This window comes from Centrocercus urophasianus, unplaced genomic scaffold (genome assembly GCF_019232065.1).
Source record: "Centrocercus urophasianus isolate 14NV4802_14NV808 unplaced genomic scaffold, USGS_Curo_1.0 seq_37, whole genome shotgun sequence".
Taxonomy (NCBI): Eukaryota; Metazoa; Chordata; class Aves; order Galliformes; family Phasianidae; genus Centrocercus; species Centrocercus urophasianus.
This window is the reverse complement of record NW_024884944.1, coordinates 975,937-1,001,683: the sequence shown is the minus strand read 5'-3', so window position 1 is coordinate 1,001,683 and position 25,747 is coordinate 975,937. Positions and strand designations below refer to the sequence as shown.

General features: G+C 44.0%; 1 protein-coding gene across 3 annotated transcripts in view; it reads right to left on the bottom strand.

The window, feature by feature from the left end:
* The window catches only part of FLI1 (Fli-1 proto-oncogene, ETS transcription factor), an 82,167-nt gene that overhangs the window by 43,242 nt on the left and 13,178 nt on the right, over positions 1-25,747 (bottom strand). The window contains exon 1 of one of the 3 annotated variants that reach the window (XM_042831994.1): positions 24,928-25,223. The exons of the other annotated variants lie outside the window; for them this stretch is intronic. Within the exon in view, the coding sequence (XP_042687928.1) occupies positions 24,928-24,945 (18 nt within the window). The 5' untranslated portion in view covers positions 24,946-25,223. Of the gene's footprint in view, positions 1-24,927; positions 25,224-25,747 lie in introns of those variants that run through there. 3 annotated transcript variants of the gene reach the window in all.

The window sequence follows — 25,747 nt, the reverse complement described above, 5'->3', positions numbered from 1 at the left end:
CGGCCATTCAGGACTCACAGGAGCTGATTTACTCCCCACACCCAACCCACACTTTGCAAATGTCACTCAAAACACAGCATATGCATACACTTGATGGAGTGTTCTGAAACTTCTTTGCCTCTTTCTCTGCAGACTGGCATTTACTGGGGTGAACAAGCACCAAGGTTGAGATTTTCGGAAGAGCTGTACAAACTGCACTCATATTTGGGAGGACTGGGGAGCTGCTCAAAACTCTCTAGAACATTAGGCTTAAATGTCACAGGACAAAACAACCGAAGGAGAAGCAGTTAGCAACAATACTAGATTTTCCATTTCCTTCACCCATTGCCCTTGGCTGCAAACACAGGTACCACCACCGCCCTGCTTAATAAAGCTGTGCATTGATGCCTTGTGCAGAATACCCAGCCTCTGCTGGCTTCTCATCCAGTCCCCAACTGGTCTCCTTCACTTGGCTGTGGAACTGAAGGCTGCCACCCTGCTGGGATGGCATGGATCTCTGTTTTTCTTGTGCACTGAGCCCAGCCCCTGTGGCTCCAGTGACGAGATTGTTTCTGCATACGCCTATAGGAAAAGCAGAGATTTTGTGAACAAGCCTACTTGTGGCATTCCAAGGAAAACAGCTCAGCAGGATTACACTGAGATATTTTCTTTGTCAATCTCAATCAAGATATTTGAACAGAAAAACTCAGTTTACTCCATTGGAAGTTGCCAGGGGCTTTTCATTTATTTACAAAGAAACACTGAAGTTCTAATCTTGGTGCAGGAAAAAGATCCTGGAATCTCACCTCTTGGACAACAATTCCATCCTAGCACCTGGGTCGAAACACAGAGCTGACATTACATTACAAAAAGGAATTGACAAGGTGATATTTTTCCTAGCAGTACCAGCAGCCACTGAGAGCAGACTGTTCTACCAGCACTCATGCTCCAAACAACTGCAATAGTAAAACAGCTTCTGATGCCTAGCAGGACAGTAAGATTGCTGCTAAGGACAAACAACCTATTTCAGTAATGCATGGATTAAATATATCCATCAAACCCCATCTCTGTGTCCACCTACAAGAATCAGCTGGCAAATGCTGCCTCTTTCCTAAATAAACAGCAGAAGATGTGAGAGTAAAAATAAAAAAGGGCTTTGTTTACAACTGTATTGATGTCCACATGTCTCAGTTTCTGTATCTGTACAATGCACAACCATAGAAGTTCTCAGATTTTGCAGTGTCACAATGTCAAGGGAAGAAACAGGTCAGAGAAGTGACAAGTGTTATCCTAAGGCTAGAACTGCTAGACAAAAGCAAAATCTATCCATAGGAGGCCGAGCAGAGAAGTTACAAAAATCTCTTACCAGTAACCATTAACAGAAAGTCTGTTGATTTTATCAGCATGGCACTGAGAAGGGCTCTGAGCCTTGCTTAGATAAATGACGTCGTTTGCTCCTGCCGCCTCCAGAAGTCTGCCCTCATGGCTAGTTTTCCACCCCTGTGAGAACAGATGGCTGCTTCTTCCCACCTGTCCTCAGCCCCAGCAAAGCAGGCCAGAGATGAGTTCATGGCAGGGAGTTTCAAATGTTTTGCTGCAGTGAAAGCAGGCAAGAAGTGGAGTCCAGGCTCACAGTATGTTGGGGAGGAAAGGGGCTGGCAGCCAAGGCTGGCAGCAGTCAAATCCCAGCACTGAGACCAGTTCAGTCTCCAGCTTTAGCTAGGGTCACTTGGCATCTCAGTGTTCTCCTCTGCAGGAGGTGCTGCTTGAAATAAGAATAGGTATATATACAGGAGCAGCTTTGGGGTTGGTTCTGATCAGGTTTCTGTCATCTCTAGGACCATCATGCAGATTTCCACATGGTCCATGCAGTGTCAGCCCTGCTTTCCTGCAACTCATCTGCAAAACTCCACTTGTAACAATTAATTTCACATTTGCTTGGCTGGTTTGGTTTCTAACGACAATCATTAGCTCTGGCTTGATAACTCTGCAATACCAAGCTGCCAGTAACCTCCTCCCATAGCAATGTGAGTAACAGACAAAGGCAGCATCTCAGTGGTGCCATGCAAACAGACTTGAGGATGTTACTTCAACTTTATGGCATAAGAGCCTGCATAAAGCAACCAAATACTCTGCTCAAAGTCATTTGATGGAGTGTAACTGAACTAAGAACAAAACCCAGGCCATCAAAACCAAATCTAGCCTTCATACAGAGGAGAGGGTGGCCTTTATATGCAACCCCGCAATGTTTTCTGAGATGACTGCAGTTTGTCCTCCTCTTGCTGAAGTGTTTCTTACATGCTAACACAAATAAGAAGCCGGCCTCTCGGCACATCTCCATGTTCTCAGCAGAGCTGATATGGCTCGTCTTATCTCTACCAGGGCAAGTCCCCTGAGCTGCGTTGAAAAGCCTTTTATCAGATGCAATTTAAAGCAAGCTTTCTGAGATGTAGCTCTGCAGCTCTGGCAGGAAAGTGGGGCTTCTGACTAAATCTCCTCTGGTTTTGTTTAGCATTGGGGTGAGAGAGTAGGACAAGGTCCTGTTTGTGAGGCCAGCAAGACAGGGCTGCTCCCTGCACCTTCCCTGAAACAACGCTCTGCTCCCTCCATAAGAGGAAAACCCTGTCAAAATTGGCTTAACGATCTTCTAATATTTCCATGCAATTAAAGGCCACATCTGTCTCACAGACCCCGTCCTCCTTTGCTAATGTACAGACATGAACTAAACAGTCTGTCTTGTCGATTCGCAGGGTAACAAAGGGGCCTATTCATAACACAGGCACTTTGGCTATTTTGTGTGTGTGAAATGAAATAGAGTTTGCATTTGGAGAATAACCTGTGCTGGAGCTAGCAAGAGATTTCTGCTCTAATAAATCAATCAGCTTTACCGGCTAATAAAATAACCCCCCTCCTAATTCTGACTGTGCTAACCAGACAGCCACCCTACAGAGAGGCAACTGGGGTTTCTGCACGTTTGTGAAAGTGAGAAGCTATGCTAGCTTGCTATTCAAACTCCTACAAGGATAGAAAAAAAGAAGGTATCCACTGGGCTGGAATGCTTAAGGCAGCTGAAGAAAGCAGTTATCCTTGGCCTAAGAAATGTGGGTGCCTTCTCTGCGGGCTCAGCTACGTCAGGCTGTGGGTGCTCATTTCCCTGCTGTCACTTGCTGGCTCAGGACCAGGCACGGTCCTGCTCTGGTATTTTGTTCAGTTTATTTTTTTTCTTCCTCAGAAGTAAATGGAAGCATTGCAGAAAAAAAAAGAAAAGAAAAAAAACAAACTTCAAAGACTCGTTTCTGATTTGTTGCTGAAATTGAGAGTTTAAAAAAGAAAACAAACCGAGGCACTCATTGGCAGAGTCCCAAATCAATATCAACATTTTGTTTTGCCCTGAGAGTTTCAGGCAATACCTGCATGTGTATCCAGATGTAGAAGGGCAGTGCAAGGAATATCGCTGCTGGATTAGTGCTCTGATCGTAAATGCATTGGGGGAATGGGAGCACTTTGGCACACTGGTCCATATTTGGTAAAGCTTTGCATCTCTGTTGTCTTGGAGCACTCACAATACCAACAAGAATGCTAACAGCGTTCACACCTCAGCATACCTTCTTTCCTCAGCTCTCAACTGAGCAGGAAATGTACACGAAGCACAAAAAAAAAGATGTTCTTGTGGTTTCAATACTAGAGCGACACTTGGGAGGTGTGGGCTCCTCTACTCTGTAGGTAGCATACGGCCCTGTTTGTTCGGAGGCTTTCTGGATCCTTGGTGCTAACCTGTAACACAGTGATCGCATTTTGGTACCTCACCAGGATTTTGGGAAGGTAAGCATGGAAAGCTCTACTCTCACAGATGTGAAAATAAGAATAAAGAGAAGGATATGTTCAGTGTTCAAAGTGCAAGCAGTTTAACATCCACAAAAAGGCTGCCCTTACTCTTTTTCCGTAATGAAGCCTCATGAAGCTCTCTGATGCTAAGGACAGCAGCAAGCTCTCAGTGTCTCTGACCAAATCAGACCTAAGTTCCTTATTTGACAAAAATAAAATCAAGAAATTAAAAGCAAATTCCAAACAAATCCATGCAAATACACTAATGCAATGCACTAATACACTCTGCAGTCAGTGCACAGATACACCCTAAGGCTGCATCTCTCTGATAAGCCACTTGGGCAATTTATTTATTCAACTGAAGTGAAAGTTCTCTGTGCAAAATGAGGGCAAAAGTGGCTGTTAAGGCCACAAGGTGAGAGGGAGGCAAACCTAGGATGTGGTAAAGGATTGTTTCATATCCTGAGAACCTCATTCAAGGTTTTGAGAAGTTTTCCAACTCTGATTACGGACGAAAAGCTAAAATGATTATCCAGAGAATTCCATCTTAGCTTAACGAAATATTGGATTTCAGATCTTCTGTCTCATTGCAGTTTGAGCCTATTCAGTTTTCTTAAAATATTGGGTTGGTGTACGTTTCTAAATGAAGAGTCATTTCAAAGCAAAGCCTGGAAAAATTGAGAAAGCATCAAGTAGGACTTCTAGCAGCTGAAATCTTTTCTTTTTTCAAAATGAGGAAACTGCCAAAAAGCAGCCTTTCCAGTGAATAGGTAAGGCTCTGATAAATTTGCATTTTTCTGATGAAAAGACATCAGCTGAAGAAAAAGATCAGAGCATATCTAGCATGATCCTTCTATACTTCCCTGATAAAAACACAGGGGTTTTCTATTACAGTTTTTGCCTTCCTGGACTTGATATCATGCTAGCAAAGCCAACAGAAGGTTTGTCTTTGGGCTGATGTATGTTTGAATCTTCCATGTAGGCGTTTGCATATTTGTGCACTTAAACATGAATGCATGAATGACTCCCACACAAATGCACGAAGTGGGTACTGTCTTTCCTGGCAAAATGTCAGTATCTAAAATGTGATAACCTAATGAATTGATGAGTTTTCTAAGATGTTAGACAGACACATAAAGAAGCAATAGATGCTTAGACGTATTTTAAGACCATCCACGTAGGTCTGAACTCTAGCTGGTCTTGTTTGCTTGTGTGGGTACATCAGTAGTGTTAAGATTTGGCATTTTGATATTGTGACACCTAAAACAACTCCAAATTCCTGCCCTAGAGAGAAGTGGGGTGTCCAAGAAACACGTATAAACATGAACAAAAAGCTGCAGCCTGTTTTTGGAATGCCTGCCACAGACCAGGCTGCCTCCTCCAGGAGTCCTCTCCTCCCATTCCTTAGCTTCACACAATGGTGCTCCTCTATAAAGGACAGGTTTTACTTATTTGCCAGGTGCCACATCCAAGGGGAGAGGCATGTCTTCATCATGGCAAGCCTAACAGTCCCTTTCCTCACCAGCATCCTCTTTAGGGCAAGATTTTTGGTGGTCGATAAGCAGAAATTCCACAGCGCTGCTTTGTCAGCGGCTTTGTCCCAGTTGGTTTCTGAGGATGGTGAAGCCAATTTCTCTCAGTGGGGACAAAAGAGATTCAAAACATTGTTTTAGTTAATGCTGATAGGATGAACAATAGGAAAGAAAAACAGCTCTGTGCGCACGGAACAGCATGCAGTCACCAGCATGTAAAAAACTGTCATTATTGAGACATTGTTATTGCTGAGCCATACCTGGGCTGCACCAAGAGACAAAATATCGCACCTTACAGAGCTGCTACAATATAGAGGAAACAGTGAAAGTGAGCCTTTGGGTGAAGCATTTAATTAATTAGTGGATGCACAGTTCTGAATGAGAGCTAGGTGTGAACAGTACAGAGAACACAGGAAGAAAGAGCCACACTTGTGCAATGACTGCAGTTCTCAGAAGAAATCTATAAAGTGGAGATGGGATTGCAATAGCATTTGAAGTGATATTAGGGCGTCTCTTATGCCTTGGAGCTGTGCACACCCAATTCATCCCTCAGCTCACTCCATTTGGTTGGGAATGAGCAGGTAGCAGAGACAGAAAATGTGGAGGCTGGCTTGCAGCATTCCCTGGCTGAAGCCATGGGCACCTACTGCTTGGCTACACCGTAAATGCTGACAGAAAAGCATTTGCTTCTCAGACACCTCTTAATAATCCATGGAAGACAACCCAATGGGAAGCCTGGCAATTGCCTATCAATGCAGCTTATGAGGGATCAAAATAAGTATAAATGCTGCCTGACCCTTACCAGCGGGTGTGAGAATAGATTGGCCTACCTGGAAATATCAGTCATCTGCCAGCAACAGCTAGAATGGCAAAAGCTTGTATGTGGTAACGTGCCAGTGATACAGGTAAATGTGTGGGAGGCAGAGAGGGTGGAACACCCTCTGTTCTGCTTTCACAGAAGAGCTGGGTAGTAGTAGTTAGATTCTGAGGGCTGCAGATCGGGTGAGACCACATCTCTGAATCTAGGAAGATAATGAACTGCAGGGGAAGCAGCCAAAGAACATCATCTGCAGGTGGTTTTGTCTCCTTCACTAACTGCCCTATCCCCAGCACGTGGTGCACACCCAAATGGTCCGTTGCACTTCCCTACAAGACTGGAGCAAGCCCCATGGAGCCCATGTACTCACTAGCTGAGTGGTTTGTTAGCATGGCAAACCAGATATGCTCTCTGCAGGTTTAGTAAGCAGGCCTTACAGCAGTCTGGGCTTTAGCTCACCTCAGGAGGAACGCGTTCAAGGCTTCAGCAGTGCAGTGTCTCCTTCGGAGGTGCTCCAGTCAGTTTTTGTATGTAAGTTTTTTGGCTTAATTTAGATGGAAAATCTAAGCTATTCAGCAAATATTCACAATCCCAGCTTTTAGTTTGTGCTGTGTTGTAAAAAGCACGCTGCCAACACTATTTAAAAGATCACCAGTTTAAATGAAGTTGCTCAGTTGAAAATGATTTAGTTACAGGAACTTTCAGTCTGGTCCTCTGAAGACTTAATTCATACTTTACACTTCCGAGCCCTCCCTCTTTCCTTTACTCCTCCCTCCTCCACTTTCTTCTCATTGCACTTATACAATTAACAAGCAGATGCAAATGTAAATTTTACTTCTGTTTTTACTAAAATAACCAATCAACTCGAACAAAACATAAAATCCTGTAAATATCAAGCATAAAACGTTCAGGAAACAGTTTGAGTTTCTGATCATTTCAATTCATATTTTAAGGTGTGTTTAATCTCCCTGAAATATGACGGTCAAAATTAAGAGTATGGATGAACTGAAATAACTTAGGGTGAGAAATATGCATTATGTTCTGCTCAATTCTTCTCCTCTAGTGCAGGAGTTTATCATTTTGCTGCCCTGAATCCTCTGTGCAAAGAAAAGAATGCTGCTCGGCTCCTTAGTGATGAATGCTATTCTCAGTGGGACAAACTGCAGGTTAACTGACAACTAATGCATTTGTTTAGAAAGAAATGCACATTTTTATTCAAGCCCATGAGACAATCGATGGCAGAAGCTGAGAAGAAGGTTAATGTATATGTTACTATGTGGATTATAGGCACACCCTCACCCAGACTCAAAGCCTGTGCAAGCTGCAGTAAGAACAACAGGAAATGGCCGGGGGTATTTATAGCATTATTATGTTTATCCTGAAGTGATGTTCTGCACAAATTATTATGAAGTTTTTCATGGGAGAAGATATACAGCTTGTGTCAGCTGGAGATTTGCAAGCACTTCATCCAGCACTCTCTGTGTTAAACTCACACACTGTCCCCCCCACCTTTCTCTGCAGAACTTTGCTGTATATGAGGGCTTCTGTGCAGCTGACTCAACGAGGCCCCCCTGCAGTGCAAACAGGAACCCTGGTAACCAGCACGTTTGGCCTAAACCTCTGTGCTTCACCAGATTTACAAATCCACAATGAGATGTCATGAAAACAACAACTCACATGTCAGTGGTATTGGATTTCTGAAAAATGCAGCCCATGCTACACCCAGTCTGTGCGGTTGGGGATCTGCTAACAAAGAAACTGACGACACGAAAACTCTGAAGTCAGAACCCAGAGCTCTTTCCTTGGACAGATCAGTTTGCTCCTGAGCACTGTGAAGAGATTTTTTGTTCTAATTCATTCTTATCTTCTAAATTTGGAATTCATAGAAACAAATAAACAAACAAACATGAGGTGAAATAGGTAACAACTCTGAATGGTAAAAATACTCCCTCCTACTCACAAACCTATGCAAACATACAGTCATCTATGAAGACCATTATCTCAGTGAGAGATACAGAATAAGAGTAAAATCCATCAAATGACATTTAGGCCATTTACAGCCAGTGACAGTTATTAGCAAATGCTAACCTATCCTTTGAGAAAACTGAAGGAAATTCTGCTTTAATTTAAGCTTTCAACCATCATCACCTCTCTATCTCTAGACTACATCAGAACTTCTTCACGATCCATTGTTTGCAAATATAATAAGTCCTGGCACGGGCTGTTTGAAAAACAAGCAGCAACAGAAAAGCATCAGGAAGTCCCTGTGAATGGGAGCAATGCTGCATTTCTGTATGTACCGTATTAATTAATGCAATTGAGACAATATCCGAGCAAAGCTTGTTCCTATGAATACTATTCAAATCATTATCAGTTCTATTAGTGCTTCATTATGGCTGTGCTGATGAAGACTAGATTTGCTGGGCTAATTTGCATCATATTCTGACAGGTGCTGGTCCAGGTGTCCTATTGTCATTCTGAAGCATGAATTAATAAACAAAACTCAGCCCCCACTTCCTTTTCTCATTTGTGTGATAGAAGGAATAATAGAAATGAAATGGGGCTGCAGGGCACACCAACTTATCTGATTTCATCTCCCAGCAAGGCCTTTCCCAAAACTGGATCCCTGACACCAAGGCACACGGCATTTCTTTTTCTCTTTTAGAGACAACGATCATTAGGAGCCTGCATACAGCAAGCAGCGCCGAGTTTGGTTTGCAGCCACATTATCCGCAGTTATGCCACCCCAACTTTCCAGCTTCAGCCTGCAAGCTGCACAGTCCCTGTTTATGCAGTTATTCTGCTTCTGAACAGCCCTAGCACCAGTGTTTCTGCATCCACTGTATGTTTTTCTGGTTCAGAACCAACTCGGAGTTGGTCTGCCCATGCAGTATGTGCCCAGATCTTTTAGCTGAATGTGATCTTCATCAGAAGCCTGCTCACATTTATAGCTTGGTTTTTAATCTTTGCGGGATTTAATTTCTAGTTCTTTCCCTCAGTCGTAAGAAATTCACTTCTAATAAACAAATGCAGAAATTCTAATAGAATTACAATGCAATTTGGGCTTTCCAAATGAGCACCAAATACCACAAGAGCTGGCAATAGCATGGCCATGTCATCTAGCACTTCTTTCAGTCCTCCTACAGAAGTCAATTCGCCCCACGCTGCCCTGCTTCTCGCTTCTCTTGCATGCTATTATTTCTCAGAGCTCCTCTGGCCATGTGGTATCCAGAACTGAATGTCTTCTGAGCTGTGCACTTGTATCACACAGGGTGTTTATTGGGAGCCCAGCTTGGTGACACGAGGTCTGAACGCGGAGGCGGCGCACAGCTGCGCCGTCCCTTTGTGCTGTTCTCACCTGCCCGATCTCAGCTGAATTCACCTCACATTGCTCAGGTCTTTTTTGACAAAGAGGAAACACGTTTAAGCATAATGCCAGCAATGACCTTTTAGCCATTGCATGAGCGCTAAAGCTTCCCCCTCTCACTTTCTGCAGGGATATCTCACTTGTTCCTCTGTGTCACTCAAGGCACGTAACTCTACCCCTGCATGTAGTTTACCTTGGAGCTCTGCTCTCCGTTGCTTAACTTATCTGCAATGTAACGTGCCCATCTAGAAGTACAGGAGGTAAAAAGCTGGCTTTCTTCATTACCTTCAGTAAGATGCATTTAAAACAGTTGAAGATCCAGCTGTCTATATTCAGAAATATATCTGAATTTCTCACATGTTCAACCACATTTGTGAGTTCCATGAAATGAGAGTAGGCTGCTCAAAAGACAAAACTCATTTTAAGTGCACGCTTTCTCCTCTTTGTTGTTTGAGAATCAGCTTGCAACAAATGGCACTTGCTAAATGACTGTCTAACAAGACAAAATGGTGCAAAGCTCCCGCTTTCCCCCTGCCAACTGGAAAGCACTTGTCCTTAGCAGCCCAGGCGCTGCGCCTCGCACACAGGCATGGTCAGGTGCACACAGAAGAGGCTCCCAGCTCTATAGAGCATTGAGAGACAAGAGCTGTTTCTTGTTATCGCAGCCTCTAATGAAAATTTGCCTGCCACGTATCCAAGTGTGATCTGGAAGCAGATTTGCACCTGTCTCAGCAGGCCAAAATGAAACAATAGCAGCACTGAGAGCTGCTGGTTAGCGAGCAGCAGGGGCTGGGCGTGCGGCTGAGCCCCCTGTGTGCACTTCTGTGCTGCTCATCAGGTTCTTTTCATCAGATCATCAGAGCAAGGATCTTCTGTGCTTGATGGGCACACACTACGTACCTTTCTGCTCAAGAAAAGCAACTCGCACTCAATGTGACCTTTCCATCTTTGATTATCAGGGCTAGAATGAAAAAAGTATCCCTGAGAGCCATGTAGTACTGCTCACACGATGGCTGCTGCTCTCCTTCAGGAACGCAGGGCTGGGTGCAGCTACCACCCCTGGTGCTGAGGGCGTGCAGCCATACCAGCTCCCAGCTCACTGCAGCACGTGCTGCACAGGATTTCTGCTAGTGCTGCTCTAAGATGAGACTGTTTCTGTGTTTCATAAGCGACTAGAACTTTTTAGGTCCTATAAATAGTGTCTTTCCTTTCCTAGCTGCAAGCAAGCTATCTCGCACACCCAGATACTTTGAGCTTTGTTTCAGAGTGGTTTTTCTGTTGACATGCTGGGCAGCTTTAGCGTTCTTTATCCTGGGCTTACAAAGCTCTTTGTGGTGATTTGTCAGTTTTCTTCTCTCTGAAGAGCATAAGCTATTATTATTTTACAGTTAGGAAAATTAAGGAACAGAAAGCTCTGACAATTTGCTCAGGGTTAAGAAAGAGGAATAAATCCCAGGAAACTTCACTTGCAGGCTTCTGTAATTACTGAACAGCATTCTTCATGAAGTCTGTCTTTTTGGAAAGAAGGGGCATGTGAGTTTTTATCTGCTGAGCAGAGTAGATACCCAATGAGAGATCGATCTTCCTTATCTTTTTACTAAATAATGGATGACTGATAAACAGCTGAGATGCTGGTTACAAATAGCTACAACAGCTGAGAAAACTTGGTTACAAATAATTTCAGGTTTCTGAACATGTTTCTCTTCAGAAGTATCCCTACTTACATAACCCATTAAGTTAGTCATAACAAAGAGCAAATAACTAAATGCACATCTTGGACACAGTTCCTGGTGAAATTTCCCACTGCCTGACTCAGAATGAATAAACCTCAAGCTGCCACTGTGAAGCACTGGGCAAACACAGCCCAGAGGATAGCTCGTGCTCCAGAGGGTGCATGGTCTGGCTGGTAGGAGAGTGACAGGGAATGATGAGCCCTGCCTGACAGCTCAGTGCCTTGCTGTGCTTGTACAGAAAGAGCCTGGCAGAGTCAGCAATTTCAGTGTCCTTAAGAAGAATCTCCTGTTGGAAGCACACAGGAGCTTTTTTCTAACACAGTTGTTACTCTTATAGCAAAACCACCTTTAAGAGCTCCTCTGTAGGATTCCCCCACGGTGTGGGAACTGGCTGTCCTGCCCCCTTCAATGCTTCACCAGCTCCAGACAGAGGAACCTGTACATCCTGTACACAAGCAGGTAGGTAGCTGCGTGAATCCATACTATAGTACTGCGTTTAGAGGGATTCAGATGAAAGATTAGAATCAAGGACTTCTGCAAAATGACTTTCAAAGCATTTCATCTGGGCAGTGCTACGGAAATCAACAGTGATAGTCATCTAGACCTGCTTGTCCCACTGACCCTAGTTTGAATCCGGGTCAGTTTTGATGAGGTCAATGGAACAGCAAGGGTGTAAAAGATGTATATATATACGTTGCATACATATAAATTTAGTGTTGTTTAATCCATCTTTCAGCCATTTGCTCTGCCAGTTTAACCTGCAACTTAATTGGAGAAAAGCAGAACTACAATCCTTTTATGCACTGCAGCTGATAATACCCAGAAGAAATTTGTTTACTTTATATGTTATACATTCACTGAGCCTTGTATCAATAAGCACTATAATAAAGTCCTGAGTAAACAAAAATGTGGGCAGCATTAAAGATAGCAAGTCAGAAGTCAGAGGGATTCCTTTTTGCAGCCTTCTCCTTGCTGCACAGACCTCAGCCATGCACATCTCATGGCTCTGCTGCCACACAAAGCTGCCACATTAGCCATTTCCAAACATGTTTGGATGGCATGCCAGCTACCTCCTGCCCCTCCTCATTTTCAGGTTGGCACAGAGCAGTGTTTGGTGAGAAAAGTGCTACTCGCAAAATAAGGTTTCTGTGGTTTAGAGTTATTTTGATTAATTAATTAATTTTTTTTTTTTTTTTTTGTAAGTCTGCAGCTGCTAGTTTTGAAACAGCCAATCCTAAAGTTGCCAAAGTATGAAGGAGAGGGGAAGAAATCAATGGAAGAAATAGACAATTAGAGCAGGGTCCTGACCATGGAGCCATAAAAGTATTTTGAAAGCCATAAAAGTTTGGCTTATGCAAGAAACCATCTGGTATTTAGGCCTAGTTGAAATTTTGGCTGTGTGTGCACTGTGTGAGTACCAGTGGAGCAGCTTCACAGCTGTGTGCACGTACTCTGCTGGACTCCTTCACCAGGCAGGGCAGGGCATTGCTGAAAAAAATCTGGAAAACCTATTGGGCTTCACACCCTCCTTACTCCTGGACAGCTCGTGATGGCCTTTGATCTGAGGGAAAACATGCCTGCTTGCCACTGCTGTAATGCTACAAACCCTCATTACAAATCGGTGCATGACCCAAAAAGAAGTCAGCGATGCATATCTCAGGAACATTGCAAGAACCGTGTGGTTTCTTCCTGCTCACTACACTGCTGCACGTGAACAGAACTGAAGTCAGTCCCACCTTCTAAGAGCGTCTACCCCAAATAAACCAGGCAAGGTAGAGAGGGAAGGGAGCATTCGCTTACTTCAGCAGATGAAAAACTGAGGTACAGGAGATGAAGTGAAAGCTTCAACTTGTACAGGAAACCGGTGGCAGAGCAACTGACTGAAGCAGGTTGGGCGCTGCTGAGGACAAAGACTGGAGTGAATTAACAGCTCTCAGACTTTTCTGACTCACCAGGAGGAAAAAAAATAAAAGTATTACAAAAAGCCAGTATTGCATCAGGGAGGGTTCTTCCAGAGTGTGCTAATGCCAGGCACAAGGAACAGTGTGTGCTGCTCCTGTGAGTAATGCTGAAAAAAAGACAAGTTCAAATGGGAACAGGTGCAGCTGAGGGCACCCACAACCAGGACAAAGGGGGCTGATGAAAAAGATGAGAAGATTTTTTGTTTATCTCAAGAGAGCTATGTGAGTGAGCAATAATCACACCGGGGGCAGAATATCAGCAAAGGGAGCGTGCTGGTTAAGCTAGCAGGCAGTGCTGCCTTAGGAGAAAGCAGGTATAAGTCACTCACGAGCAAATACTGGTTCAAAACCAGAAGAAAGTTTTTAAGCATCAGAATGTGGAAGGTACAGAAGACCTTTCCAGTTGGGGAGTGGTGGCAGTGGAAAGAATATATACCCAGAAACCTAGAGGAGCTTGTGAGAGGAACTGCAGAGCACTGGCAGAGTGGACTCAGCTCAAAAACTGCTTCCACTATGGAGTTCAATCTAAGTGCCTCGACTTTCCTTCACTTCTAAGGAATTTAGAAGAATAATCTGTTGTTACATACAGTGCTTAGCACAGTTCTGGTTTCCAGGCCCTGTGGTAGCACAAATAATTCATAACGCTAATGATCAACCATAATTACATCCTTCCTGAAGCAGAGATGACACATGAGAACACCAAAAATGAAAAGCAGAGAACTAGCTGCAAGCTCATTTCAGTCACTCATGACCTCCCCATGTTCTGTGAGAATGAGAAAATGTCTCCTCTCGGATACTGCAGTGTAAATCCAGAGGAATTCAAAACACATCATCGCAAGGAAACTTGAACTTCAGTGGCATGCTTTCTTTTTCTAAAGGGGATGAACCCAATCCATTTGTTAAAAACTTTGCCCACAGCTCTGGAAGTGCTGTAAAGGCAAAGGATTCCTATAAACACAAGTCTGGGTTTGGGAAGCCCTGCAAAAGCCAACAAAGTAGGCAGACACCAACCTCATCTTCAACAGCAACACGCAGAAATCGCGTGTCCTGGGCAGGAATTCATTGGTGCTCGGAGTGAAAGTGGACATAACATTTTCCCACCAACATGTGTCACGTTGTGACGCATCTTGGATACATTTTTACACAGTCTTCCCCACAGCAGTACTCAAAATCCAGAGTGCCTGATATCACTGCCCAGAGCAGGACTGGAGCATAGAGCTGCTTTCTGGAAGAGCAAGACTGGAAGGGAGCCTGGCAGAGCCCTGCTCCACATCTTCCTATGTGAAAATTCTGGGTAGGTAAAAAGTAACACTCTTCAGTCTGGATCTGGCTGTGCTCCTTCTTCCATTTCATGCAATGCAGAGGGAAGTTTGCAGCAGAGGAAAAGCGCACTGTGAGATTCTGCACTGACGCTCTGAGTGCAGCAGGACTGCGAGGAGCTGCAGCTTGGGCTGTGTGCCATTGGAGTGGTAGCAGTTTCCCTTCGGCTTACTAAAGACATCTCAGATTTCAAGTACAATCTTAGTGCCACCAGGGGATTCACCATCACTCAGATAAAATGTAGCACACAAAATCTGCATGCACACTGATCTGGAAGGTTCCTAAGAAATAGGGTCAATTGAAACCACCTCAGATCCTGAGAAACACACTGTTGTGTTTTTTTCCTTTGTGTCTATTGCACACTTAAAGTAAGATTATTCTTTCTCTTGTCAGAATGGAGTCTTTACAGACAGCACTGGTAATATTTGCAGTATGGTGCTGAGAATTCCTGCCTTCAGCTAGCAAATCTCTTCAGCACATGTTTATTTTAAAGCCTGGTTAGTTCTAATGAAGTCAAGTTTACGCCTTTCAGAAATATCGCTTAAATGTTGTATTTGTGCTGTTGGAGGATAGATGTGTCCACAGGAGATCTAATGAAGGACACGGCCATACATGTCAGAGGAATTTTACCAGCAACTTCATACTGACAGTGTCATGATTAGCAAAATCCACCCTTGCTGCACACACCATCTCTGAAGGACCAGGACTCACACAGCCTGTAGTCCATGTTCTCAGCATGCCTCAAAAAACCCCACAGCAACAATAGCAGCTACTTGAAGTAACTTCTGCTCTTTTGGGATCAGTTGATAAGCGATGATCTGTCTGGCTTTTGAGCCTATACCAATAAGTTCTGGCTCTAGCAGTTTTTCTGGGTATCAGAGGTAAGACTGACTGCTCTTTCAAAGCTTGTGTGAGAACATTCAAGATCCACTCTCTTCCACGAATCACACAGCAATTCTAAAGACTGGGATGTGAATGCCATCCCTGATGATGACTTGCTGAGTGTTTTTTTCCTCCATTTAATCTTCCAGATTTTTTTTTGCTTTGCCTGTTTAGGCTATGGGCTCTTATTCCATCTATGTGCTGTGCTTCATCTTGGAGGGATCCTCTGGGGACAGCTTCCATAATACCAGGAATTAATCATACGAGTCATGACTTCTGGTTCTAATCAGGAGTCTGTCCTAGAGGCTGATCTGCAACACGACACTCATGGACAAATCCTCAGAATTTAATAGGGATTAAATCAGTGGAGTTCTTATAGAAATCGAATTAGACTGTATAGAAACTTTTCCATAAACAGAATGCAGCAGAAAAGGCTAAACTTCCTTGGTTTTCCACTGGATTTTACAGAAGGGATGTAATTTTCAGTCATCTTTCCCCATATATATTCCAAAACTGTTTGATGTAAAATGACATTTTGCAATGTAAATGCATAGGATTTTGTTATCACATAAGAAAACCTCCAGTCTATGCTCTGAAAGCATAAAGGCAGAAAGGCAGTTCTGTAGGAAGGCAGTGATGTTTATCCTTTTCCTTGCTTAAAGAAATGCAGGCCCCTCTCCTCTGTTCAGCTTGGGCTCCCTGACAGCTCTGCCTTCTTAGCTGAAGAGCTGCTGGAATTCTCTGCTGTGCTGGCCTGTCCTAACCACAGCCTATCTCTGATCGTGCTTTCAAGTATATACACCTTATACATGGAGACATACACAAATAGCAGGCCAGGCTCAGCATTTTTGTCTTGCTGTTCCTGAATTTTGATGATTTCAATAAATGAACCCTGAGTCTACGCACTTTGGATATAAGTTACCTATTCTGCAGGGGCTGAATTGGCAAATTCACTTTGCCCCCCATGCAGATGGGCAGTGAGCAGTGCAGCTTGCAGTTTTCCCCCCTCTCTCTAAGCCCACTGAGCTCTGGTGTTTTAGATAAATGGATAAACTGTGAACATGAACTAATTGCACCGATTTCAGGGGGAATCTGAAGTATTTTGTATTTCTCAGAATTAGGCCAATATTTGCACTTAGCTCTCTGCTAATGTACAACTCCGTGCTTCTCTAGCTGTCCTTAGTTGCATTAGAAAGCTTTTTTATAGGCATCTGCTCAGCCCTGATCTGAGATAACATTACTCTTGAGCAAGACAAGTTACTGTACAACAGGCACGAGATCGGGTGTCTCTACTAACGCCTAAGATTTCAATCACCATGAACTTGTGATTCTTATAACAAATGAGCATCAGCTCTGACATGAGAAGATCATGAAGGCACGGTGCATCTCAGCAGGGCAGCACACTTGTCATCTGGGTGGGGTGCAGTAGTGGAAAAGTAGTGCTTTCCCAAGGCACAGACTCTTCATTGCATGAAATAATTTGGATTTTGCACTGAATCCTTCATATCAATGGAATATTCCCAATATTAGCAGGACTGAAAGACAAGTAACAGTGAAGGGGAGAAGCATTGTGCAGAGAGAGCAACTATTTACTACTGTCCTGTTAAAATACATAAGGCTGCCTGTTTCAGTATGTACCAGGAAAATACTATGTGTACTGTACATGTGTATCCCTTTTGGGAAGCATTTCTGCCAGTGATTTATGTACTTCAGGACACAGAATTCCAATCCCAAATTCAAATACCAAATACATTCACACATACAAGCCTGTGTAGCTCAGTGAGATCTCAACACCTGATTATTTGCTGTATGAGAACGTTACAAACCCTGTATGTCTGCTACAATGCAAGATTTTTGGCCAAGCTTTTCCTTTTTTTTGGTTTTGTTAGACTGAGGCATGGCTGCTGCCCACTGCTCTGGATGTGGCTTAATTGTGGCAACAATACAGCTCTTGCCCCTCTGCATTTGGCAATGCAAAACTGAGTTAGATATGAAGAGGGCACTATCACTCTAGGCAGCCTGACTCAGAGACTGGGCAGAAAAAAGAGCAGACAAATGTTTGGTACTAACACTCTATGAAGTCCCAAGGAGATTTGGAACAGGAGCAGTGGAGGAGTTACAGTTTCCTTTGTTCTGTTAAAAGGAAAAAGGAAACACATCAGGAAACCAGACTGTGGAGCACAGGAAGTCTCACTTTGGCTGATAAAAAGGAACTGATGTGAGGTTGGTTCAGATGCAGTTATAAGTCAATCAAGCTTGGAACAACAAGAAGAGCTATTCAGAAGAAACCAGAGAGCCAAACTCCACATTTAGCTGTAGAAATGGTCTTTTAACCTCTTCTAATCTCTTCCTTATCTTCTTTTTTAAAAGAGAGCTGCTATAAAAATGTTGAAATAAGAATTTTCTCATCATACAGAACTCGGTTTCCTGAACTCACCACACCCTCCAGTGACCCCAGCATACCTTACTCCGGTTTCTTTTTTTCACTCATCGACCAACTAAAAAACTGTACTCTTGCTGATTTATCTCCTTCCCTCAGATCTAAACCTGCATTAGTGAAGAAGGGCAGGTTTTTTGCTGAGTGAGAAATCAGCAAATGACTAATTAAATGCTTTCCTTGTTATTTTCAGCCCCTCTGCAAGATTGACAAGCACGAGCCGAGACGCTAACGTTCAGTTCCTGGATGTGCAGCTTCGTCAGCTTGCAGAGGGAGGTGTTACCTTCTTTTCTTCTAATTGTCTCTTGCTCCTTTGCAGCACTTCTGTTAATCTGGGTTACTCTGAGTTAATCTATGCTTGAAGAACGCGTGGGAATACATCAGTAAACTTTTCTATATCCATGGCGTTCTCTACAGGAGCCTCTACTGAGCTACAAAAGATCCAAGGTCATTTTTTACAGCATCTGACCAACACTAAGAAGCAAAGGCAAGAATCTTGTGGGATTTAGCCTTACTTCTCCCATCTATTTCCAATGAGAGCTGTGAGTTCAATGCTCCTTATCCAGTTCTCTGAATTTGAATCAACAACATATTTACATGTAGAATCAAAATACTTCATTAACCACTGAGGAGGCAGCATGGTTTTCAGGGGCAGAGTTACCTTCAAAAGCTAATGACAGTTGGGCTGTCAATACATTTACAAATCAATCTAGATGCTCAGTTAAACAAACATGCTCTCACGTGCCTCTTTTTAGGGCTCTGGCTTCAAAGCATAGAAGCAAAACAGAATTAGCTGCATTACAGTTTTTCTGGTACTGATGGTCACTTTCACATCATTATTTTCAAGCTTTACCTCTGGCACCGTTGTGCATCGATAAAAAGAAAGTTTATTGGGACATACATGGATGTCATCAGCAGTAGCTACAGTAACGTGGATCCTTTTGTTTAGGTCTTACAGCTAAAGGAAAATCTTTTGGTAGCGGAGGTGGGGGAGGAGGGAGGTAACGTTTGCGGCTTTACTACAAGAGACGGGTTTCTAGATCAATATTACTAGCTGTGTAGATATGCATCAGTAATAATATGGCCTGGGTAATGAGAGAAAGAGAGGAAATAAGCAGTAGATACACTCAGTTTGAAGAGCTTGATATTTGGAACTCAGTAGAATAGATTGTCCTGTGCATACATTGCTGTTTCTACCAGCACAGTTCAGGTTGGTGCTGCTACCAGAGCTGCAGCCTGGTGTCTGAGATGGTGCAGCAGGTTAGCAATGATGGGTCCACCACCAAGAAAAAGAGGCTGAAAACCCCATTTGTATGAGGATGCTTTAGTGCTTATTTTCATAAATAGCTATAAATATGCACTTATAGTCCGAAAAAATAATAATAGTTAAATTGTTCATTCAGCAGTTGTTCTTAGGCACCACTCCTGGAACTGATAGGACTCCATAAGCCATGAAGTGCACCCAGCCCTGTTTACACGCTGGTGCACACACCAGTGCTCTCATATTCGCATATGCATGAAAGCAGGAGAGCACAGACACTGGAAAGGGATCCCGTTCAGAACAAAAGGTCTGAAAGAGAATTTTGCATTTGAGATAAAAAGCTGGTTTCAACCTAAGTTGTAGAGCTAAGCTTAAGATGTTTGAGCCATCTCTTCTAGGCAAGCCATGCACACATCCATGTTTGCTCGAGTATTAATACCATGCTCCTGTGACTGCAGGTGTCCAGCAAACCCACAAATGCCTGCAAATCTGAAGTTAATGCTCCCTTGGCTCCTTTTATTTTCTTGCTGGTGCATGTTTGCTCTGAGATGAGACACAGGTTCCTTCAATAAGCATTTGAGTAAACTCAAGCAGAAAGAGAAGGTTGCATTTTTCAAGGGCAAAAGATGGGGTGCTGTGGAAGAATTTCATGTTCTGATGTTTTATGATGAGAAAAAGTATGGAAGATGCTCCATGTCACGAAATTGTATGTTTATCATAAATTCTAGGCCTGATCTTTCTGAGATGTGAACTGAAATTAAGAGAAAAGCATTCTGGAAAGGCAGAAGAGACCCAAAGAGAGCAGATTCTGCAAGAATTGCTATAAATGTCCTTCCCCCAGTGTGCCTCACTTTATCAGCATGTCATCTCAGGTCTTACTTTAGTGAGGTGTGAAGTGTGACCTTAGTCACTGCTCCTTTTAATTTCTGTCCTTTGCTCATAGCATTCTAATGAAGATTTGTACTCTTACACACTGACTGCAGCAAAATTCTGCCCAGAAGAATGCTGCAAGGAGTCATAAAAGCTGGGCCTCCCTCCATCTTACAGCAGGATTGTCATAAAATTAAAACAAATAAGTAAAATAAAAGCATGAAATCCTCAAGACACGCATGCTACTACTCAGAGTGGCCACATCCTGTTAGGGTAAAATCCACAGTGGTGCAGAGAAACTATACAATGCTCTCAGCACCTCTTTAAAGCCTCAGAGTGAAACCCCAAATGCCTAAAATCTAAGCAGAGCAGTTGTGCTGTTTTGGTGTGTGTTTGGTTTGTTTTGGGCTGATCTTCCTTCCCAAAGCAGGAACAGTTCTAATACATCTCAGCTGCTCCATTTACAGTCTGGAAAGGCATCCCCCGTGTTTTACTGGTGTGGTGAACAGGAGGCACCTCGTGCTGGCAGCACCCAGCTGAGCCACGAAGGTAAGTGCACAGAGAGGCTGAAGGCATGCACCAGCACACGGGTCAGTCGATGAGAGAAAGTGAAGCACCACCAACAAGTGACACTATGAAAATATGGCAATTACAAAACATTTCCAGCAGGTTTTTGCTGCTGTATATTAGAAAGCCATTCTGCAACAGGCCATCCAAACACTACTGGGGTATCGGCGAACAAAGAATGTAAGCCTTGGAAATTTCAGAAGGCTTTGTTCAAAACTGCTTTTGTGGGGCTCGTGCAAATGTGAGCAAACATCTGCACAGGGTGTTTTTGTACTGGAGAGTAAGATTCTTGTCCTACGAGTCAATGCCTTCTTGCCAGGAAAGGCCATCTCTAAAAGGCCAAAGCAAGGGCAATTTAAAAATGGCAAAACAGACATTTAAAAATGGCTCAAAAAGGAAACATGTTCTTAGTTTGAGATCTTGATGGCCAAGTTTCAGGATGAGAGCGAATGAGCGAACGCCTACAGTTCACAAATGACAAGAAACAGTGATTGCAGTAAGAAATCCTACCCCGCCCTTTGCTATAGCAACACCAGCATACAAGTTGTCTTCTCGTGGAAGGAAAAAGAGACAAGTATGGTTGTCATCTACTTGGTAATGCAATGTTTTCATTGAATGGCCCTCACATGGTCTCTCTTTTATGTCCAGAGCGTGAGCATGAAGATATTTTCACAGAACGAAAGCAGCAGTTACATAAACTGTGCTTTTTTTAATTAACAGTCGGGCCTTGGCAAGTGTAGTTATTTTAATTAATTATAGCCCACATGTAAATTCGAACTGAAATGATTAAACCAGTTTGAAACCACACTATTTGTTATTGCGAGGAAGTCCACGCATGGGCATCTTGTTGACATTAGATGTACCATTTTGGATTTAATTTGAGGCAATAAAAGCCAAAATTCCCAAAACACGATATAAATTAAGCCAAAGCAAGATGTTAACCCAAAGAAGATGTGGGCTGTAATATCTGCAGGCACTCAATACAAATATTATAGATTATTTAAAATTAATCCAAACACAGACTGTCATCAGTTTCTTTGGCTCCTAATCATCTTCTGCAAGTGTTGTTCACCAAACATGGAGCAATGTCATTATGAAGATGCATTAATAATGATTCAGATTTGCTGTACTTCTTTCTGCATAGAAGGCCCCAAAGCATCACTGCAGAGGTCACTTTTCAAACCAGCCACTCCAACTCACATGTCAGATATTGAACAGATTACCCAAAGAATGCAGAAAAAAATTGCCTCTCACCACCAAGGCCCGTGATCTGTAATTCCCCTCTCAGTAAATCATTATTTATGAAGAAATAAAGGTGCACTCCACACCTGGTGCAGATACCAGTGATATCACATTTGACAGCTGACAGTGGGTGACAAGGAAAGATGACCTACAGTCCTGAGCTCATCCCAAGTACCTCTGTGTTTGTGTGGCATTCCCTCAGCTTTGGGTTAAAGAATACCAACAGCTTCAATTCACACTTCCACACACATCCACAGAGGACATAAATACAGACCAGGATGGTCCAGACCACATTTACTCTTTAACTTGCTGTTTCCCCAGGAGCATGCAGTTCTGAACACGCAAGACAACACGATAGCAGAGCTATCCATGTATTACAAAGTCAGCCTGCAGCTGGGTGGGTTTATGGTTAAATTATTCTGTGTATGAAGAACCAGCTACCAGAAGGTCTGTTTTCAAGGCTTTTCCTAAATGGCATGAAAATATTAAGAGCAAAGTACAGTCCCAGCACTGGGGTTGCAGGGTGAAGGGGAAGGTTTTACAGTACTAGACTCAGATTCCTATCCTGGTCAACCATGCAGTTAAAAGTCTTTGACTCAATTAAAGCAATTAGTCCATGGAATAGTTTGACTTGATGCTGAAAAAGCTTTTTCACTTGTCTTGTTTACAGTGTTCAAGAATACACCTGGAACGTGCGCCCCTCTAACATTTCTGATCTGAGCTGCCTGCTACAGTCAGGTATCATTCAGTGTTTATGGAGCAAAGTGCTTCTTAACCACGCTTCTTAACCACACATTTCATCCAGTCCCTCACTGTGCTCTAAATAATGAAAGAACTTTTTCTTCTCTTTTTCTCGCCAGTCGTTTACCTGCTTCTTTTCTGACATATTATTTCCCAACCCAAATGCATGGATTTGGGAGAAAGCAATGCATACATCCTTCAGGACAGCAAACCTAAGTCTGATTGCTTTTAAAGTGCTTTCTCCTGGGTGCAGCACAGGTTTGCTTTACTACGTCCTAGAATTTAGAAGATCTACCCCAAAGCGCAGGTTATATATAGAGCTCAGCATATTAAAAACATTTAAGTATCTCAAGCCACATCCTCTCTCATTGCCCTTCACCTGAGACAAGTCATGCAGGGTGGCCTAACCCCTTCCTTTCAGTGGTAAACTGCAGCAAATCTGCCAGTGCATGGCTCCGATTCTCCTTGGGAACCCACTCAATTCTCTACAGCAAGTAAATTTGCAAGAAATCTCCAATAGCCCTGAGGACACTACAGGAGCTTTCAATCACTCGTGTAAGTGCCCCATACAAAGAAGAGATCAGTTACAGGGGGAGGTCAGCAGGAGACACGGATCTGCAGCAAGTTGCTGATGATCTTAGAATTGCTCAGTAAGAGGAACCCAGCTGAGATTCTGCTGTACCTGTATCCTGTGCCTCTCAGCTCAGCCAAGTTCTTTCTGGACTACAAGTGAAGCAGGAAAATAGAACACAGGGCTGAAAAGCAGATGCAGGAGCTGGGGCAGTGACCCAGGACATGGCTGAGTTCCTCCTTTTGCCACAGCATGACCGTGGGCCAAGCTGCTAAGAGTCACAGTTCCTCATCCCCAAAGCTGGGACAAGGGGTGACAGCAATAAGGTTGCAGCATAGAGGGACGGGGAGAAGAGGAGATCCTAGGAGGCACCACGGGCTGTGTGGGCCAGGGGAATCCTTCAGCACCTTTCAGAGGATGGTGCTGAGGGTCACGGTCTGTGGAGAAAAGCAAGTCCATGTGTGCGCTGGAGCAAAGGTACAGATGGGAAATTTCTGCACTTTCGCTGTACAATATTTAGGGCTCCACAAATCAAAGAAGGTTGTGGTGCACTAAATGTATCCTGAATGAGGCCCAGGTTACTTTTGCTACAGACCTGAAGAGGTGGTAGGGGAGACATGTCTTATTCCTGCCATAACTCCCAAATTTTGTCCTTTCAACGCTCCTGCTTTCTCTCTTCCTTTCTGACATCTCCCCTTCTGTTCCCTCTGTCTTTCCTCTTTCCATTTTCTCTTCCTGCCCATCTCCTTCCCTCCTCACTTCTCTCGAGACCCTTCCAAACAGTGCACTTGTCACAAGCTGCAGTGTGAGGGAGAAAGTTTCAGTTCCTGCCAGTATGCAGCTTCTTTCTCCCCAGGTCAGCAGAAAAAAAAAAAAAAAGAAAAAAAAAGAAAAAAAAAAAAAAAAAAAAAAAAAAAAAAAAAATAAAAAAAAAAAAAGAGAGAAAAAAAAAAAGGCTTTAAGAAGAGATCAACACCCCACCCAGGCGATAGGCATCTTTCGAAATCCTCCAACTCAAACACACCCACAGCGTCTCTCGCTTCAAGGTTGCTGTTTGAGCTACTTGTGTGCTGCAGTGCTCCCTCAAGAAGAGCCCGTAAGCATTGCACAAAGGTCCCCCAAAGCATGAAAGCAAATCTGCTGCTGCCTGGCCCTGGAGAAACAGCATAAGGCACTTGAAGGGACTCAGAAGGCTTGGTTTATCTTTGCAGAATCTGAAGTTTTGATGAGGGTAAAGGAGGGGGAACCATTCTCTAAGCCCCAGCAGTGTTCTCTCTTGCTCAAGGCCACCAGAGGTTGGTTATGTTCGTGGTTTTTTTGCCACACTCTTTGCTTCCCCTTCCCCTTGCCTCTCCCCAAACTAGGGTGATGTTTCTCCTCCAAACCACCCAGTTCCTTACTCCCTCCAGAATTACTAGAGGAAACGCCCGGACGACCAGCAGAACCGGCAACGCATTTCACACAGGACCAGGCGAGGAAATCAGAGCCGGCTGACACTTAGATGCCAGCGGCACACATCTGGGGCCAGCCCGGAGCCCCGCTGTCCCCAGCCAGCCCCCTTCCCGGCGGCCCCGAGCGCTGCGGAGCGGCGGGCCGGGAGCTGTCACTGCCTTTTCGCCGCGGCCCCGAGCCGGCACGTCCCCGGGGCTCACCTCGGCCCCTCCGCCCCGCCGCGGGGGCAGGAAGGCGGCCGGCCCCGCACCGCCCCCGCCTGCGGAGCCCCGAGTCCCGGGAGGCGGCGGGAGAAGCGGGGCAGCCCGGCCACGGAGCCCTCCGTGCCGCGCCGCTCTGCCGGGGGTCCCCGTCCCCTCCCGCCCCTTACCTTAATAGTGCCGTCCATCTAGAATAACTTCCAGCCGGTACCAGCAATATTCCACACATTGACCCGGTTTAGCCTGCAGCTGAAGCCTCCCGAAGTTTTTATCCGTCTCTCTTTCACTTTTCTTTCTGTCTTTCCAGGGATTTGGCTTTCCTCCGCTTATCCCCTCGCCTTCTCTCTCCCTCTCCCTCCCTCGCTCTCTCTGCCGCTCTTTTTTTAACTTTGGTTGTTGCAGCAGAGCGAAAAAGAGACAGTTAACCGGATGAAACGTTTTTTTCTGCTAATTTTGGGAAGTGAAGTCACTCGAGGAGGAAACTTTCGTCTCTCCACTGGTCCTGCCTTCTTGATCAAAATATATATTTTTTACATACAGGATATTTGCTCCATTTAGATAAGAAGGGGCAGAACAATAGCTACCTCTGTCAGCTCTTGTTTGTCGTGGTGCAGCGAGTCCAACGAAGACCTTGCCTTGCACCCCAGACCGTATTAGCGAGCACTGTGTGTCATCCCACAGTTTAGTTTAACATGTTTTTTGCCTTTTTTTTTTTTTTTCTTTTGGCTGGAGCAGCTTCTGCCTGACTCACTGAATTTCCGTCTCTTCCCACAGATTTTTTTATTAATGCGTTTTCCAGTCATAGGCAAAACAGTTAGGGGAGAAAACCGTAAATACAACGCAGTTGGAGCGTGCAGGGAGAGAGAGGGAAAAAGAAAAAGGCATGAGAGAAAGAGGGAAAGGGAGAAAGCGAGAAAAAAGAGAGGGAGAGAGAAGGAAGGAGAGAAGGAGAGAAGGAGAGAAGGAGAGAAGGAGAGAAGGAGAGAAGGA